This window comes from Falco peregrinus, chromosome 4 (genome assembly GCF_023634155.1).
Source record: "Falco peregrinus isolate bFalPer1 chromosome 4, bFalPer1.pri, whole genome shotgun sequence".
Classification (NCBI taxonomy): domain Eukaryota; kingdom Metazoa; phylum Chordata; class Aves; order Falconiformes; family Falconidae; genus Falco; species Falco peregrinus.
In genome coordinates this window covers 63,628,068-63,646,578 of record NC_073724.1, presented here as the reverse complement: position 1 = coordinate 63,646,578, position 18,511 = coordinate 63,628,068, and the positions used below count along the sequence as shown (strand labels likewise).

The following is an 18,511-nucleotide window of genomic DNA, read 5'->3' as shown; positions in this document are numbered from 1 at the left end:
GTACCAGGCAATCATTGATTTCCCAGGATAACCAGAGGCATCAAAAACTGTTGCAACTTTTCTGTAGCATAAAGAAGTGCATGTGGCCATTCCTGCCAAATGTTACTCATTTAGAGAGACTACCCCTCATTTTAGCTTAGTTTTAAAGCACTTCCAACATCTCCCACTGCTCTGGTGAAGTATTGTACTGTGCGTTTTAATGAGGCATTAGGAAGCGGTTCACTCATAATATTTTTTATTTTGTAGTCCCTCAGGCTGGTGTGGGTCATCAGGCCGTGGTGTGGCATGGTGCAATGGCATGGGCAGGTGAGCTCAGGGAAAGGAGGGACCTGGGGCGGCAGGCGGGAGGGAGGTGCTCCAGCAGCCAGGCTGGGATGCTGCAGCTGGGGAGCACTGGTCCTGTCTCCTCAGCCGCGTGCTTTTCCCCCACCGAGTTACACAGGTTATCCCAAGCAGCCAGCCATCAATGGATAGGGGGATCCGCATACCTCAAATATTTACGGTGCCTGCACTTCGAGAACGAGACAGTTCGTTCACATCTGTGAACGGGCCACTTTTAAAACATCAAAATAAACCATCTGGCTGCGCAACTGTTTCTAATTACTTCCCTGCCTAGACTGTAAACTTCGGGGTTTGGCATCGGCCTCCCTCCCAGAGCGCTGCCCAAATCCCGCTCGCAGGCAGCTAATCGGAGCCACTGCAGCACGGGGGGAGCAGCCCTGGAGCCGGGCTTGTCCAGCTCGCAGCTCTCCGCACGCCCGGCGGCTCTGTCCGGCCGTCTGTCCTGCCGTCTGTCCTGCCGTCTGTCCGGCCGGCCGTCTCCAGGAGTGCTCCAGGTGTGGCGTGGCGCGGCTCGCACCATGCACGGGCGGGGGCTGCCGGGGCTGGTGGTGCTGCTGCTGGTCACCTCGCTGCCAGCCGGCCACCCCGCGCCGCCGGCCGGCCCCCCAGCCCTGCGGTAAGTGTGGCTCTGCAGCCTCCCGGCGGGGCTCGACCGATTTCTGAGATGTCAGGAGTGTGGAGGCTGGGGTTGTGGGGGGAGCGGCGGAGTCGTTTGCGAGCCCTTCCTTTGCCTGTTTGGAAGTGACACTGCGGGAAGCGCTGTGGGTCACTGGGCGCTTAAACTGGTGCTGTGCAAACCGCGGGGGTTTTTGCAATGATGTATTTCATGCCCGAGACGCAGGCTTTTAAAGCAGTGAAGGGCAAAGAGCTGAACAGCGATGACTCTTTGCGCCTAGACCTTTACATAGTGCTGCCTGAGTGGAGCAGGCTCCTAACCACAGACCCCTGTGTGCTCCCGCTCTTCGGTGCAGCGGCACAGCGAGGCACGCTGCCCTCTGCTCTTCCCCTCCACCAGGCCCAGCACCCACCTGCTCTCAGAGCCAGCAGCTTGTACCCCAGAGCCTGCAAAATCTAGTGTCTAAGAAGCGCAGGTACTAGTCACCTGAATCCTCAGGATTCCCCAGCACTGTGAACAACTCTGGCTTGGCCAGTCCTTTGTTCTGTTTTCCTACAATCCAGCTCCTGATGAGGCAGTGTGTTACTTTCCCTGTGTATGTCCTGAAAGTCCTGATCTCTGTGTGCTCCAGTGCATGGTACAATTGCATGGCAGAGCTGCAAATCTTCAGATCTAGCATCTGGATTCTGCTGACTTTACTAAAAACAGAGCCGCAAACTACACTGTTGCATGGAAAGCAGTGATTACTTCAGTTTCCTTTTCCAATGAAAGCATGGATCCTATATATATGACAACCAGAAGGATTACTCTGGCAAATGTGTTTATTAGAATCAACCATAGGTGTGCTTTTTGGTATCATACATTCCTGTTATGCTACCTAGATGTTTGGATGTATATGCCTTTTCTAAACTTTTTGGAATAATCCAGATCAAAATGTTTCATGACAGATAACCATACTATACATGTATATGCATCTATACCAGACATGCATAACGAAAACCATGAGCCTAACGCAGTTAACAAGGTAAGTGAAATACAATATAAGCATTCCCACAGTTATCAATGAGATTTCTGATGAAAGAGAAGAAAATTGGGTGATTTGAGGCAGCTAATAGCTTACAACTGTAACTAAAGTGGTGGTGTTAAAAACAATGTTCTGGGGATCGGCTGAAGCCATGGCAAGAGGATGGTTTCCCATGAGCCAGGTTGTCATCGGCTCTGAGCTGCAGCCCCTGGCTTTGACCACAGCTTGTTCTTTTTGCTGTCCTCTACAGGAGCGTTTTGGGTAGTCCTTCTTGCCGGCTGTCCCAGACTGAGTCGGAGCTCAGGTGCCGCATCCCAGGGGGAAAACTGTGCAGTGACAGAGGCAGATGTGAGTGTGGAGTCTGCATCTGCCAAGTGACTGAGTCCGGCAAATACTACGGTCCGCTCTGCGAGTGCCACGACTGGGTGTGTGAGATCTATGATGGGAAGATCTGTGCAGGTGAGGAGGTGACAAAAGCTTAGAAAATTAAGAGTATATAAGCAGGAATATGTTGGGAACACAGCACACTGCTACAGTAGAGACCACAGTTGTGTATGTGTCCCCGAACCATGACTCTAAATGGGATTGTGGGCACATCCAAAGTTTTTGTTAGATTAAAGGATACAAGTCAAAGGCACTGTCTCTGCCATGAAATGGGACTTTGCCCAGAGCAAGTCTGCATCTGCAGCAGGGGCAAAAGCAGGAGCTGCTTTGGTTTGGAGGCTCTGCAAACTGAATCTAATGCAGGGAACAGTATTGCTTGTGTTTTTCATACAGTATTACTGCATTTGAACTGCTTACCTAATGATGGTATATGTTATATACCAAGGCTTTAAAGTATCTATAAACAATCAGTTTTGTCCTGTAGTGTTTTTTTTTTTTTTTTCTTCTCCTGCTATGAGGAAGAAGGTTTGCTTTAACAGGTACTACACTCAGGGTGTATAGATATGAAAACTCTATTTTTCTCTAAGTAATGGTAATGCTTTCCAAATAAAGACTTAAAACAATGTAATTGTATTGTGGTTTCAGAGATTTCCCCACTGACACTGTAATCTTTAATGACAGATGAAGTAACATTTCTGGGACAGAATTTAGTCCCTGCCAGTTGTTGGAACATGTTGCTTGGTTTGCATCTAAACATTATCACTCTTTCATCTTTCCAGCTGTCTTTACTTAAGTTTCTGGGCTATTTCAGTTGGATTTTGGACATTTTTTTTCCCCTCTTAAGCAGCTTAGAAGAAAGCGGGGAGGAGAAATGCCATCACATTCCTAAGGGTATTCAGACTGAAGCTCAACGAAAGAGGCCAGAAGGGTACTTAATTTGCAGTATCCCTGCTTCAACAGCTTTACCAGATTCACACAAACGTGTCATCTCTTCAGGCCAAAAACTGCAATTAGGTCAATGGGAATTTTACAGGAATTCTCCTAGTAAGAGGACAATACAAATGCATTCCAGTAGTGGGTTTGGCAAATTTTGTAGGAAAAAAAAGAGCAACTTATTTTAGCAACAAAGTAGCTAAGAATAAGAAGTCCAGTAATAATATGAAAAGATCAAGGATGTGATTATGAGAAAAATAGTTGTATTTGGCACCTATGACTTTAGGGTTTTGTGGAGAAACTGATTTATAGACTCTGTAGTTAGCAGTGTCAAGCCCAATTACATAAGAAGTATCAGGGGTCTGCTGATCATTTCAGTGCTTTGCTGTCCCAAACAAGAATTTCCTCGTTGGTGGTGTGATTTCAATATGCTTGCTGTTGTTGCTGGGGTAACTGTATAAAGTGAAACTGAAAGCTCCTTCAATTTTAATATTCTGCCGCAAACTCCACTATTATGTTCCTGTCAATGTCACGAGTGGTGGCTGAGAGTTTTGTCAGTGCTTTGGTGGAAAGTGGTGCTGACAGGATAAACATAACCACTAAATTTCTAACAATATTTAGCTTTTGTGTAACACTTCGTGCAGCAGTTCAAAGATGCGAATGTTAGGTGATTAAACATTTTATAAAGAACAAGTTTTTGTAGTTGTCACCTTTTGTAGCTGGAGTATTGAAGCTGCGTTACCACTGAGATGTCAAATAATTTCAATGCACTCTTCTGGAAAAAAAGTAGTAAAAAAATCAGTGCAAAGTAATGGGCAGGGAAACAGCTGTGAGGGGCCTAGGGGTTTTGCTTGTTTAGTTTGTTTTTTTGACAACAGTGCTGAAAGTCCAGCTGACTTTGTTGGAGTTCAGGGCTGCCCAGCACTGCAGGAGCACAGGCCTGGGTAACTCCTTCAGGGCTGGAACACGGGGTCTGGGTCCAGGCAGTGAGACACCTCCTTTCAGGCTGTGCATGCTGCTCTCTTCATTTCCCCCCATGTTTTCAGTCACTTAACTTTACATTGTGCATGTATGGGAGGAAGGGAACATAGAACAGATGGTCAGATCTAGTATAACTGGTCCTTGTGTTGTAGGAATAACATCCCCACCGCCCAGCCATTCAGTGAACTGCACCTTCTGATGTTTCTTAGTGCCACACCATGGAGCTGATTTCTCATGTATGACATACCTCCCTTTCTTTGCATTTCTGAGCACATTTTTAAACTCAGTGATGAAATTGTGTTTCCTCTGGGTGAAAAGCCAAAATGTCTTACTGCAGTTCTATTCCTCTTTCCTGCTTTGTTCTCCTTTTTCCTATTTTTTTTTTTTTTTGATACTTGCTGTCCTGTTCCAATGTGGGTCTCTCCTGATGAGTACAACAATAACTGCTGACTGGTACCACATGCAGAGCTACCAGACACTGAATATTCCTCTAGAGAGCCTCAAATATTTGAGATTAATGCTGTTTCAAACAAGCTACTTTTCAAGCTGCCAGTGATGCCTTTTTCAAGTGACTGATGTCTAATCACCAGTGATGTTCATATTCAGAGTTGTCAGGCAGAGTTGTTTGAGTCATGAGTGCCAAACATAATTGTTCAGACATAACTCCCCTCTTCTGTCCCAAGCTAAACAAAATACTTAGTTGCTCAATATGCAGCTCGTTATCTTCAGGGGACTTTCTGGGTCAGATCCAGCTTCTGGACCAGTCATGGGACACCCATATTCTGAAAAGAGAAGGCCTGAAGATAGAGAAGATTTCCATCTGTTTATGATTTTCTTTTTCTTATCATCTTGTATAAGCAATGGGGAAAAGATTATGCCATGAGTAAAGAAGGAAAGCAGATGCAAATGTCTCTGTCCGTTTACTCTCTCTTGAGACTTCTCTGCTGTGTTTCCCTTCCATGGCGTTTCCATGTGCTTTAGAGGGAATTCTGATTGTTTTATCCCACTGAGATTGATAAAGCAATAGCTGATCTTTCATGGAGTCAGAAACAAAGAAGAAGAGAGAAATGAAATGCTGTACTCTGAGTCACTGAGCCTCCTGTCCTCAGTGGCCTTTTTGTCTGCCTGCCATATCATAGGGTGTAGAGGAAAGAAGAGTCCCAATACTGTCATTCTCTTTGCAGTGTCAGTGACATCTTTATTTTGTCATTTTCTTCTGGTCTTCAAGGAGATGAGCTAAGAGGACGAAGGCTGAATCAAACACTGAATCAAAACCCCAAAGGATTTATGCTTCATTCAGAGCAGACAATGTATTTGTTGCTGTTTATTTGCAACTAGTAGTTCTGACCTCAGAGAGTTTCATATTGCCTCAGGCTTTCTTAGCATAAGTGGAGCCTGTGTTGTGTGAAAGGAAAGAGGAATGTGGCACTAATTCCTATAACTTTGCTGCTTGATACTTATTTTTCTATGGTTTTGCAGCATAGGGGAAAATCAGTTTTACTGGGCTGTTGGGTTTGGGTTTTTTTTTTGGTTAATCTTTTTTACTGTGTTTGTGATTAATGAAGATAGGAAAAGTAAACAAAGTTTAGACTTCCATGGGCAACTGGAATGGGAACACTCTAGATGTTCCTAGAGAATGGACCACGGAAATTGCCAGCTGGGACGTGAAGGCAGTGTGATTGCACTGCGCATAGCTGGTGAGCTCAAGGGGCAGATACGATTCGGTGACAGCGTGGAGAGGGACATATGAAGAAGGACGTTCCTCTTTGCTCAGAGCTATATTCATTGTCTTTGTTTTCCCAGAGTTATTAAGATTTTATAAACATTTTTTTTTCCAAATGGAAATGCCTTTTACACCTACTGAATAAGAGTGGCAACTGTGTGATTTACCACTGCCCTAAGCGGTTGCTGGGGAACATTTTTTTCTGCTGTTCAGGCCAGTGAGAAATTTTCCTGCTACTTTCTCCAAAGCTGTAGTTGCTGTAAGTGCTGTGCCTATTTTAAGGCTAGTTCAGCGATGTAATGGCAGTGTTAGTCATAGGTTTTCACAGCCAGAAGTGTTATCATGTTATGTGAAGGACAGAAAGATATCAGTGCCATTATTTCTCTGTAAGGCTTTAAACTATGCAGAGAACACAAGTGAAATACTACTTTGACGAGGAGTGGATGTGGAAATACAAGATAAATCGGAAATAAAGTAGTAATGTAATACAAAGTTATGCATCCATGTGAGTTTATGGGATATATGGCCCTATAAGTCAGTTGGAGAGAGTCAGGAAATTGAGAATGGAATATGGAGAACATTTTGAGCTGAGGACTGCTCTTTGCACAAAAAGAGCGGTTTTTAGGCAGAGCTATCTTAGTTGAGTTGGAAACGCTCTAACAAGTGTATCTTTGTATTTGTACTGGACGGAGGTCTGACAAGCTTTTTTTTTTTCATTGAGCAGCATTTCTTGCTAAAAGCAAAGAAAGGCCAGTCTGTGACCTGCATTGATTACCATTTGATCCAAAGTGAGATTCAAAGCCCTGGGTTCTTGAAAGCGGGTGTAAGCCTCTTCTCTGTCAGAGGACACATTTGCAAAGACTCAGCTGTGGCACATGTGGTCATCGGAGACACAGCTTCCTAAAAAGACCAAGCTAAAAATAGGGCAGGAGGCTGTTGATGAAAATGGATGTTGCAGTTCTTCTCTGACCTAGTTTGCTTTAGTCTGGATTTCAGAACTTGGCTTAAGTGACACTTCATCTAGGAGCAGGGATGTGTAGGTGTGATAATAACATACATATTCATCTCAAAACAGGTCCCCCAGATTCTAGTGAAGTGAAGTTGTGATAGCATAGACCTCATTGCAGGATCGCTGCCTTGCTAGGTGCACAAGGTCCTGGCAAACTTACAAAGCACAAGCTAAAGCCAGTATTATTCTCAGCTTTATGCTCTCACGATCTGATCTAGGTACACACAAGCTGCTTTTGATGCATCTACAATTGCCATAGTTCCAAATGCAGTGTGTATGTTCACAGCAATGGTGAGAGAGGCACGAGAAGGAAGCTCAGAGAGAGGCACTGCGAGGGTGATTACTAGAAGCGAGGCATTTTAAAAGTATCTTCTTAAACGATTCATAGCTAAATGCCTAGCTCTCATTTTCAGCACCTTTAACTGCAGGTACTACTCGTGGAAAATAGTTTAAAAACCAAACTGAGTACACTGGGCACGTGGAAGGAGGGAGAGGCTTTTTTGCAGCACCTAGCAGAGCTGGGATGCAGCCCCTCATGCCATCACCAACAGCAAAGGGTGGGAGGGAGAACAACATCTACTTCACCTTTTGCCCTTCTTTAGACTGGGGTGACAGGCTCATCTGTTGCAGAGAAAAAGCAAACCTTCATGCAAGTTTTGATAATGTAAATAAGTGCTCTGAAATGGGTTTGAATTTTGATGCTATTCATGGGCTGATAATGGACTGAAGTATTTTTTTATTTATTTGAAAGCATGCCTTTTGTGACAAAATGGCTTTCACAGACTGAGTCCTTTTATAAAGATTTGTTTTTCGTTATCATTGATATGGAAAAGACATGGATGACAGAAAATAGATGGTGTACTTAATGTTACAGAAGAGTGTATTAATGCTCTTACCTGCTGCATCAAGGGATGGGTTTCATTAAATGTTCTTATGACAGCCTTTGTCAGACAAACTGACTGGCTTGCTAAAATTTTCTATGCTTATTTAAAGTTTTATTGTAGATAGCTTTTCCTGTAAAGGGCTTCAAACCATCCATCACTTTTGCCACTGGACTATAAACCTTTGGGTGTAGGTGTTCCCAGGTAGCTGGTCCTGACAAGGAACATGTTGATTTTAAGTTTCCATGAGCTTTTTTAGGAGGAAAAAACACATTACTAGGACTGTCTCAGGAAAAAAGGTCATTTGTGCCTAAAAAGGACTGATATTTGGCTTCTATGCAAAGAAAGACCCCAGAGTATACATGTAGTAGTGGAATTTACCAGTGTTGTGGTGTATCACAGTTGTGTTGCTGGAGCCAAGTTTCCTTTGGAGCTGGAAGTACTACAAAGAACAAGGCAAAAGTGAAGGAGCTGGAATTTGTGTTTTTTTCTTTGATTTCTTTGAGGTTGTTTACTTTTCCCTAGAAGGAGGGGATTGTTTTGGCTCAAAATGCTTGCAAGCCCTGCTCATAGCAGTAATTCTACATCGAAAAGACACTTATCCAGACCCAGTGATGTATGTTTTCCTCCACTCCTCTGTTCAAATTCTGAGTATATAATGAAAAAAATGACTTTCTTTTAAACAACATTTTAAAAGGCTATTTAATAGCTTCTTTCCCTAGTGAAGGTGTGAATATTTGCAGATAGAGGTTTGTGAGTTGGGACATAGGGAGTGGGCTGGAACATCAGCTCAAGAAGTTAGATGATCAGATTCTGGTATGAAGAGGAATAAAGATTCAAGAGAGTTTAATTGTAGTTGCACCTGTCCCCTTTCTCCAGACAGCAGTTACATTCCTAATGCTCCTAAGACCTGCTTCGCCCTTCTGCCGGCCCACCTGAGCAGCAGCAGTGGATAATCTGGGGTGTTTTCTTGCCAATGGCTTAAAAAGTGGCAGTCAGTCTTTGAAGGCATATCTGGGGCATTTTATGGGGGAAGTGGCTGGGAGTGCCAACTCTTGACACTGGCAGGAGTGAACTGAGTGATAACTTTGTGGTTTGGAAAGTGTGAGCGCCAGATGCTGTTGCCTTGGCAGCAGCATGCAGCAGCAGATGTTTGTGTCTGGAGCACCTGGTCACAGTATTGTATTCCTGAGGAAAATGCTGAGGAGGGGGAGGGGCACCAGCAGACTGTGGGAGAATCCTCCCGTGTCCCAAACAGACTGCCACACCTCCCTCAGTCATGCCTTTTCCAGTCCTCTGTTTCCAGCAGGTCCAGTTCAGCCTTTTAGACCAAGTGGTGTGAGTCATTTTAAGTATTGGGGATGTTAGCTTTCATGGTCCACAGTTAGAGGCTACTGAATGCAAAAACAGCTCTTTGTAAGTATTTTTCCCATTCTGCATGCAATTTCCTAAGTAAAATGATTCACATCCTGAAGTTGTGTGGTTGACAGTTAAGAAATGCTAAATCTGACTCTCTACCACTAATGAAGAGTCCTGTGCATTTGCACCATGATACATCTTTTGATTTTGTATTCATAATGGTTTTCTCCAGTGGACTTATACTTTAAGGACAGGAGGGAAATGGTTGCTTTCTGACATTTGAAATGGTTTACTTTATAAACTTGATAACATATTTAAAGCAAGATATAAATGTTAATGATTTACCTTAGTCTATTCATTTGTCTGAAATGTGGGGAACATGGATGGCAAAGCAGTTTTTCGTCATGTAACAGATTTCTTCATACCCTATTTCCTTATTCTGAGTGTTTTAAACTGTGTTTTGAAGAAAGTAACTGGATATTTGCTAGACTCAAGGGTGCAAGCCGATTGAGTCTCAGAAGCCAGAAGCCCGTCTTCTTAAGAAAATCCTCTTTCTCTCCCCTTCCTAAAACACCCAGACTCATTCCTTGTCTGTCCTTTCCCCTTCAGAAATTCAGGTAGAGCTTGTATATGGTTTGAGTGGCTTTTCAGCTGATGAAGATGCAAGTGTTCCTTTTAGAGATGAATAATGAATGACATTTGTCTGTGAACAAGAGGTAAACTTAAATAGTTCGTTCCATTTCTGTGTTTGCATGTCCTGGTGAGTATATGCTCTAAAAAAAATAAATAAAATGATTAGTTGAGGGATTTTCTTTGTCTTTTCAGTTGTACACCTGTACAGTTTTTGACTTGTCCTGGGAGCAATTCCTGTGACTTTTAAAGTAGTAACAAATCTGGATGTCTTAAAAAACATTTCTGTTGTGAGTAACCTATTTTCTGAAGGTGTAGTTCATAAGCTGAAATTTAACCACTTTCCTTTCTTTCTTGTATAGCTGCATGGTGATTATCTTGTTTACTTTGGGGGATCTTTGAGACACTCAACTGTATTCTCTGTTTCCCTCTGAACCGGATTTACTGGATTCTTAGGGACCACAAGTTGATGGTAAAATCAGCTGGTAATGACATGTTCATATAAGCAGGACTTCCCTCCAGAAAAGAATGCAAGTCCTACTTCAGATGATGTGAACGTGTCTGGTATATGACACTGACTGTAATGATCACAGCATCCAGCTCTGATATATACCCTTCTTTGCAGTTCTTGCAACAAGATACTAAAAGTTATGTATTTTTCTTCTGATATTGAGGAGAGGGGAAGCTGAGGGTCAGAGATCAAAAATATGCCTCCTGATCATCTTAGACTGGTAGTAAGACTAAGGAGAGAGCCCAAGTATCTGAGGGACTCTTAGACCACTGAGCCCCTATCAGGTGCAAGAATAAAATGTGATAGCATGAAAATTATCAGTTAAGACTGTGTCAGAAAAACCTTTTTTATTCATGTTTACATGCTAAAAATACTGTTTCATACAAATAAGACATGTATTCCTTTTCCAAAGAACTGTCTGTGTGTTACATACTACTAAATGGTTGATTCCTATGTATGATTATCCAAGTGAGAGAAGCTTTGATTTATGAAAACACCCAGTGTGTTTCCAACTTAAAAGTGTTCCACCTATAAATAAGGAGGTGAATTCGTAGCAAGTCAAAACCACAGAGAATCAGTCAGACAAAGTTTGTTCATTCAGAATATTCTGAAATAAATTTGATTAATTAAGCCAAGAGTAACATTTTCAAAGCTATTCCAGAATGATAGACTTTTAAACAGAAAGAAGGTTTTAAGTTCATAACCTTTTAAATTCACTATGAAAAGATTGCAAAGAAATGTTGACAGCTGCAGGTGCAGTGTCATGCCTGCATTCCAGAGAACAGTCCTCAAAATGGTGTTTATAAAGTCATTCTTTGAAGGCTTACTGGAGAAGTTCTGACCTCTCACTTCAGCAACAGGGAAGAACTGGAATGGAGAAGGACAAACAATCTTACAAACATACTTACAGAAGGTTCAAATAATGCTGAGCAGTGGCGATACCATGACAAAAAGCCATATAAGAACATGTTGCAGTGTGGTTCTCCTGAATGCTTTTGCAGAATTGTGCTTTTTAATCATTATATATATATCTGCTTTACATGTAAAAAAAACCAATTATGTGGGCTCTTGGAACATACTGCACATTCACCCTAACAATCCACACTGACTTTGTCCTTTCTCAAGCACTTTTTAAACTGGATGGAATAGTGGCAATGGATGAATTGTACAACTGTAGTCTGACTTGCAGTGATAATGTTGAGACCTTCTGTTACAGAATCACAGAAGTCAGTATTACAAATTTACTTAGCTTTTTGTCTGGTACCTTCGTGGTCAGGTAAATTCTGTGGGAAGCAGATAACCAGTAAGAAGTGTATTTAAAATCAGAAGATGGCCTTGAAGAACTTCACTGGAGTACTGTTGTAGGACTGGTACTTCTAATGACCGTCTTTTGGAAGAATTTATTTTCATTTTCACTTCTGTTTCAAACCACAGATAATCCTCATCACAAACACTGCAAACGTAATGAAACTCAACTCCCAGCCTGCCTGGGAAGGCATCCAGGTACCAGCTGTCACTGAAAGGAAATTGCCCATCACATACACCAGAAAGGGCAGTTTCTCTAGATGGGAACTGAGAATGGAGTAATTGCAGTTGAATACTGCTCTCCATTTATGTGGGTTTGCCTACAGCCTGCATTTGTGGAAATCCTTTTATTTAAGGCAAAATGCCCGAGTTTTATTTTTACAATTATCCTTTATGGTGGGGGGCGTGGGGAAAGAGATCAGTTTTTGCTGGCCCAGCTCTCCTTTAGCTTCTTAAGCCTGGCTGATTCATCCACTGCAGCTCAACCTAAGGCTGGCATGCCCTGGAAAGCTCTTGGAGCAATGTCTTTCCTGCTTGCATTGCTGAAGATCCTTCTAGAGAACTCCCAGAACAAGTCACTCTGCATAAGTTGTTCCTCCACCAACCCCAGACACAGTGAACTTTTCTTCTCCTTCCTGAACGTATCCCTTTCTCATTCCCAGGGCTTTAGGACATCATCTTACAGTGAGAGGGACTCTCACACTTCCTACCACCATTTTCCCCCAAGATTTCTTAATGAATTGAAGCACAGAGAAGAAATATTAGAGCATATCATTGGCATCGATTATAAACTGCTTTCCTTTGTATGTGGCCTGTTCTAAACAGAGAGGCTTAACTGGCATAAATTTGTGTCTCACAATAAAACGTAATTGCGCAAGGTCTTTTCAAGATTTATCATGCTTAACTTCCTACCAGCTTTGTGTACGTGACACAGAGATACACAAAAAAGTTCATTGGAGATGGTAAAATTGCCAAACCTCACTCAGACACTTTGTTAGATTTAGGAATGGATCCTGTCACTTATATCTATTCTTCCGGTTAAAAAAATGTTTTAATAAAAGCAAATGGTCTGGCTTTTTTAAAACCTAAACAGAAGCCTGTGTTTTCTGCTAACGTAAGTCTAATGAAATCAATACAGTTATGCCAACAGAGAATTGGTCTCACAACATCTCCTCCCCGTGTTTGACCAGACTCACCAGTTACTAGCAGAGTAAGGTACAACAGCATCCCACCTGCCATTTACCTGCAAATAATAATGGTAAAACAATAATAATGATAATGAAATTTCCAAAGTTTAGAATGCTTTTAAGCCTGACAACATTTTACCTGATTTTCTCTTTAGTTTTTCTTCTGTATACTGTACTCCTTGTAAGAGTTACATGTTACTCAGCAGTAGTTTGACAGGACATTTACCAAAATAATTGTTCTCCGGACTGGCAGAGTTGGACTTACCAGAAATGAGACTTGCGTGTGAAAACATTCTGATAAATGAAAACTAATCTTTCAGAGAGTTAGACTCTGCTGTATTAATTAAGGAATTGGTTCCACTGACAGAACTATCCCAGGTTTTATTAAATGGTCTGCTGATTTAGAAAGTGATGATAAGATTAAGATTTTGTAATTGGATGAGCAGCGTGTCAGTTACTTCTCCCTTCACCATCTTAATGCTTTTGTATATGAGTTCTGTAAGATTTTGTCTTGTAAATAAGAAAATTCCATTTTAAATGCAACTGTGAATTGCTTAAATGATGTCTTCTAACCTTACATGAAGGTTATAAGAGGTTTTCTTTACAGATATTTTCCAAAAATTATAGCATGATTTCTCTATAGGTGGTTTCAAAGACACATATCACATGAAAATGTTTTGAATGAAGTTCTTGCAGGATATTTTGGAGGCTGTATTTAAATAATACAGCAACCACAGACTTAATTTTCTTTCATATATGCCTATTAAAGGAATTCATAGTGAGAGGTTTTAAAAATAATCTGTCTGGGATATCATTTATCAAGCTCTTTGAAAACAAGCTCATAGTTCCTCTGGCCTTTCATATGGGCTTCTAGTCCTCTATATTTCAGGCTTTCAGGTGTTGTCTGGGCTTTTTCTCCATTTCTTCTGTATAAGCAGTGGCTGCCAGCCCCACTCTGAACATTTTTGTTGTCCTCAATTGCCAAATTTTTTTCCTAATTCCAGTCCCTGTTCTCAGAGTATTTTCTGCTTTTTGGGTGGTCCCTGTCTGGCCCAGTTCATAGGTTTCCTAACCCATTCTTCTGGCTCATCAAAGAACAGTTTCCATGAGGACCTGAGTGGAAGTTAGACCCACCTTGGGTCTCTTTACTCTTCCTGGTGGCTCTTTCTCAAACCAATGACCTCTGCTCTCACACTTGTGTTCCAGGACTATATTTTCTTAGAGGAGGCATGGTTTCAAGAGGTGCTGAACCACCTTGGGTATTCAATGACCTTGTAGAAATAAACCACAATTATGTGAAATGAAATACTGTTTCTCAGCTCATACTCTGTTCATGTGGGCGTTGTTCAGCTGTAGAGGCTCCTGGCAGGACATGAATCTAAACCAAGGAATCTTTAAAATAGGCATAAATCAGATGTACACTGCTGTATCATAATTTCTCTTTCCTTCAACATTTTCTCCTTCCTGGAGTAGGTGGCACAGCACACTGAAATTTTACAGTTTATTTTAGTTGCTCCAAATTATCTGTGCATTGTTTTTCTTATTCCCAAGAGTGTGAATGTTTTTGACCATAGTGTAAAAGCTTGTCTTAGGGAGATTGTGGAATTTCTGTCACTGGGGGCTTCAAGAACAGGTTGGAAAAATATCTGTCAGGAGGGATCAACACTCACTTGTTTGTGCCTCCAGGCACAGAAGTGGACCAGCTGATCTCTTCCAGGGGTCTCTTTGAGGCTGATTTTCTTTGATGCTGCTGTGAAACTAATTGTTGGCTTGGTGTTCCGCCTTAGTGAGAAGGATCTGTGGCAGTATGATCATAGTTTTTAACACGCTATTATGTTTCTAAATACAATAATTTATTGAAAGGGATGCATAACATTGATTTTAATCTGTTAAGACTACAATCTTAGTCTTAACAACTTTCACCTTTCTACAGTATTTATACTACTTTATAAAATATGAGTGTCTTGTTTCAAGTTTCTAAATGACTACAATTCTAAATAACTGCTACCAAGCCTCTGAACAGGAGCAATCCTGGAAACAAGCTCACTTGTTTAAAGTTTAGGTATCTTTTCAACAGAGAGGCATAAATTAATACTTTCTAGAGATAAGTGGTGGACTGACTTCTGTAACAAGCTCAATGTCAGGGAAAACATTTTTTATACAACACTTGCAATTTGATGGAAAGTTAGCAGTGGAAGCATTACACAAACATTTCAATATTTTTTATTATTTGCTTTATTTAAACAAATGGATTCTCAGTCAGCCACTGACCTTATGGATAACTGGCAGAATGTACAAAACAGCAAGGGAAAGTGAAAGGTTGCCCTGCCATTTGATGTAGGATAATATAGACCAGGATGAAAATGATATTATAGAAGCTCCTTATACTTGTTAGCTCCATTAAACAGCAAATAACATAGTTCCTACTTAAAGAGGAACCACATCTGTTCTGCATTTTTCAGTGGAAGTAAATATGTAAAAATATTTTGTCATATAATGAAAAAAGGGTAGCAAACAGTATTACATTGCTAATAAACTTATAAAAAAGGCCAGTTTTTTAAGCGCTGCCATGAAGATATGCATTCCCTATGTTGTCTCAATGCAATATTATACCCTCTAGAAAGGTAATTATTCTTGGATGGCAGTGAACTGAATTCTGTATTGATAGCTGAAAACATTACCTAGATTGATGAAAGTCAAAAGATGTTGCCATTGTGAGGGTGCAACACTTCTATAAACCTGATTTCTTTCATCTCAATGGGAATTGGGGAATTACCCTTACTATTCCTTTCTTCACCTTAAAAACACTGGGCTCTACACTGGGTAATGCTATAGACCTAGCATACAGCACAGGTCTGTATGAGTGTTTCTTCTGCCTTCTTTCCCTCTGTTGGTCTTCCTCCATTACCTAGGCATGTGGTATTCATCACACTTCTCATGCACATTTGTAGGAAGGAAACAGGGAATTCCACCCCCACAAAAAGCTTCCCCAGCCTTCTGCTTTTCTCCTGCATCCAAGAAATACTAAAACATTGTTGCTTAACTTTTCCTTTAGCCTGGTGTCTCTCACATCCCTTCAGACAAGCCTTTCATGGAAGCTGTGGTTTGGTCTTGCTGATACTGTGACATTCAATTGCTGCTGCTGAGAAGCAATGATTTCAGAAGCTGCTGTAAGGGGAATATCTGCATTCCTGGACTGTATATTCTATAAAACCAATTAACTTTGTGGTGCTTAAAATTTTTTGTTAAGTTAGCCTCAGAAGAAAACAGAGTACTTTTAGAGGGTGATGTTACGCCATCCATATTATGTGACAGAAATATCACCTCACAAGTGTAGTGATGGAGGCCAATGCTGGAGTCCCATAGTGTCTTGGCATAGTGGACACTGCCACTGTATACTGTTCTTCCCCTTTTGCTCTGTTTTTCCTCCCCATGTGAGTCACAGAAGTGGTTTCAAATGTCTTTCAGTGAGTCATATAGTATTGCTGATGGATAGTTTTGCTAATTCTGTCCCTACTTTAAAGTCACTATATGCAGAGTCTCTTTGCTACCTGAAAGCTAACATTTCATTTGGTCACCTACTTGACACCTTTATAATAAGTACTTGCTTTCCTTAAGCACACTTTTTTTTGGTCATAGCAATGTCAAAACCTCAGGCTTTTGTTTGTATTCTGAGCTGTCAGTTTGAATGTTTAAATCCTTTTTCAAAAATGGATCAGACTGAGCATTATCTTGGCTGCATACCTCCTAACACCTTCTGGCAGGCATCAGAAGCCAAGAGGTCCGCTGTGCCATGGCTTATTGCTTGGCTGAAAAAGAATCAAAATGCACATAGGAAATTTAATGTGGTGAAAGCGAGAAGAGAAGGATTGAGGGTTGGAAACAAATGTAAAAACCTTGTATACAAGCAGCAGCTGGAATATATGAGACTACAGGCAGTACAAAGTGTTCCTCGAAACAGGAAAATGTAGGTCTGTTATAGCACCCACAGCTTTTAAACAGTGAATTAATTTTGTGATGGTGACATTCACAAAATTCCTAACGCAGTGGTTTCATTCAGCCTGCAAACGAAGGAGACTGATGCCTGAAGGCATCGTGCATGTAGTATAGAAAGGGGAGACTGGCCTGACAGATGTCAAATATTGATAGGGAAATACTAACACCTTTCCAAGCAACCAGCTATGTGGGAAGATCCCATTTTAGATACTCGGATAGACAAGATATATTTCTGGAAAAAATGTGGGGGAGAGCCAAAAAAGATTATTTCTTTGACTGCTGTGCTGAAACACGTTGTATTGGCATTACATGATATGTTTTGGCATTAAAATAAAATGATCAGGGAAGTGAACATAGTTCAATGTCTTCATTGCTTCGCCCCCCAGTAATGGCTTCTTCCAAGGTAGCATTTCAACAATAAAAGCACTTTCATAGTCTGTGATAATAAATGTGCTAGAAATGCAATTTAAATAAAAATATTATTTCCTTCCTCACTCAAAATACTGGAACATGTAAAATAAGCAGTTAAAAATGGTACTTGCATCATAGATTTTAAAAGTTCTAAGTTTGAATGCTAAAACAGATGCAGTCCAAATGTAGTGGAGTGACTTGGTGAGCAGAGCATCACCATCTAAACACTGGCGTGTTTCTGGTTTCTATAGAGACAAATCAATGCAAAGTCATACTGATTTTTTGGTAATTTTGAGATGTAAACCTTAAAACCAAAGATTCCTTGTGTTGTAACTGGAATGTAAGCATTGATAATGCTTTTGAGGACCACCTGTTCTTCTGCTCTTGCAGGCAGTTTTTCTGTTGGTATAGCATGCACGTTGGCCGTGGGTGCACTTTGATATACCTGGCTTTCAAACAGTTCCAGAGGTAATGCAACAAGATTAGTTCTGTCAGGGGTTACTTGGTCTATGAATGTGTCTTGAAACCACTTTTTTTTTTTTGTGCCTTTGCAAGATATTGTCCTAGTCATATATTCAGATTTCAGTTAATCTTTTCTGCTACTGTCCAGACACCTAATAGTATGATGCACTGCAGAAGGCTCTGCGAAGATAGTGCAGTACATACCATTAATATCAGTTCAATACTGAATTTCTGTGTTTTCTCTGAATATATTTCCACTTGTGTTTTAATATGGCTGAGAAATTTGATCACTTTTGCTGTCTTGCAAAGAGCCTAGAGAACACTCTCTGATTTACAAATCCTGGGGAATGAAAAGTGATACAGGGCTGTGCAGTCTGCTGAACAGACTTGTGGATTTCTCTCTGTAAATGTTTTAAGCTTGTATTGTCATGAACTTTCAAGACATATTTTCTGGTTCCTGAGTAATAAGAAGTGGTCCTTAGAATCTCATAAACAATTGTGTGGTTGGTAAATGAGCAGGGAATTGTCAGAAACATTGGTTTTGGAACAAATGGTATAGAGGATGCCTAGAGGCAACTGTTCATCCTAGAGGATGAACAGGAGGATTTCATAAGAGAATGAAAGAGAGGATTTCATCTTAGGGGATGAAATGAGGAAGAAGTCAATAGGTATAGATACAGCTGTTAATAACTATTAAAAGCAACAGTCTTTTTTCTTCATTACTTGCTTGTCTGCAAAACTTCCATTACTTTTGTCT

The 18,511-nt window shown here is 41.1% G+C and overlaps 1 protein-coding gene across 2 annotated transcripts in view; it reads left to right on the top strand.

Moving 5' to 3' along the window:
• The first annotated feature begins 679 nt into the window (after nucleotides 1-679).
• ITGBL1 (integrin subunit beta like 1) overlaps nucleotides 680-18,511 on the top strand; it is a 145,268-nt gene continuing 127,436 nt past the window's right edge. Inside the window, exons 1-3 of one of the 2 annotated variants that reach the window (XM_055803050.1) lie at nucleotides 680-789; nucleotides 826-958; nucleotides 2,233-2,441. In XM_055803050.1, the coding sequence (XP_055659025.1) occupies nucleotides 861-958; nucleotides 2,233-2,441 (307 nt within the window). In that variant the 5' untranslated portion in view covers nucleotides 680-789; nucleotides 826-860. Of the gene's footprint in view, nucleotides 959-2,232; nucleotides 2,442-18,511 lie in introns of both variants that reach the window. The other variant, XM_055803049.1, reaches the window with a different exon arrangement.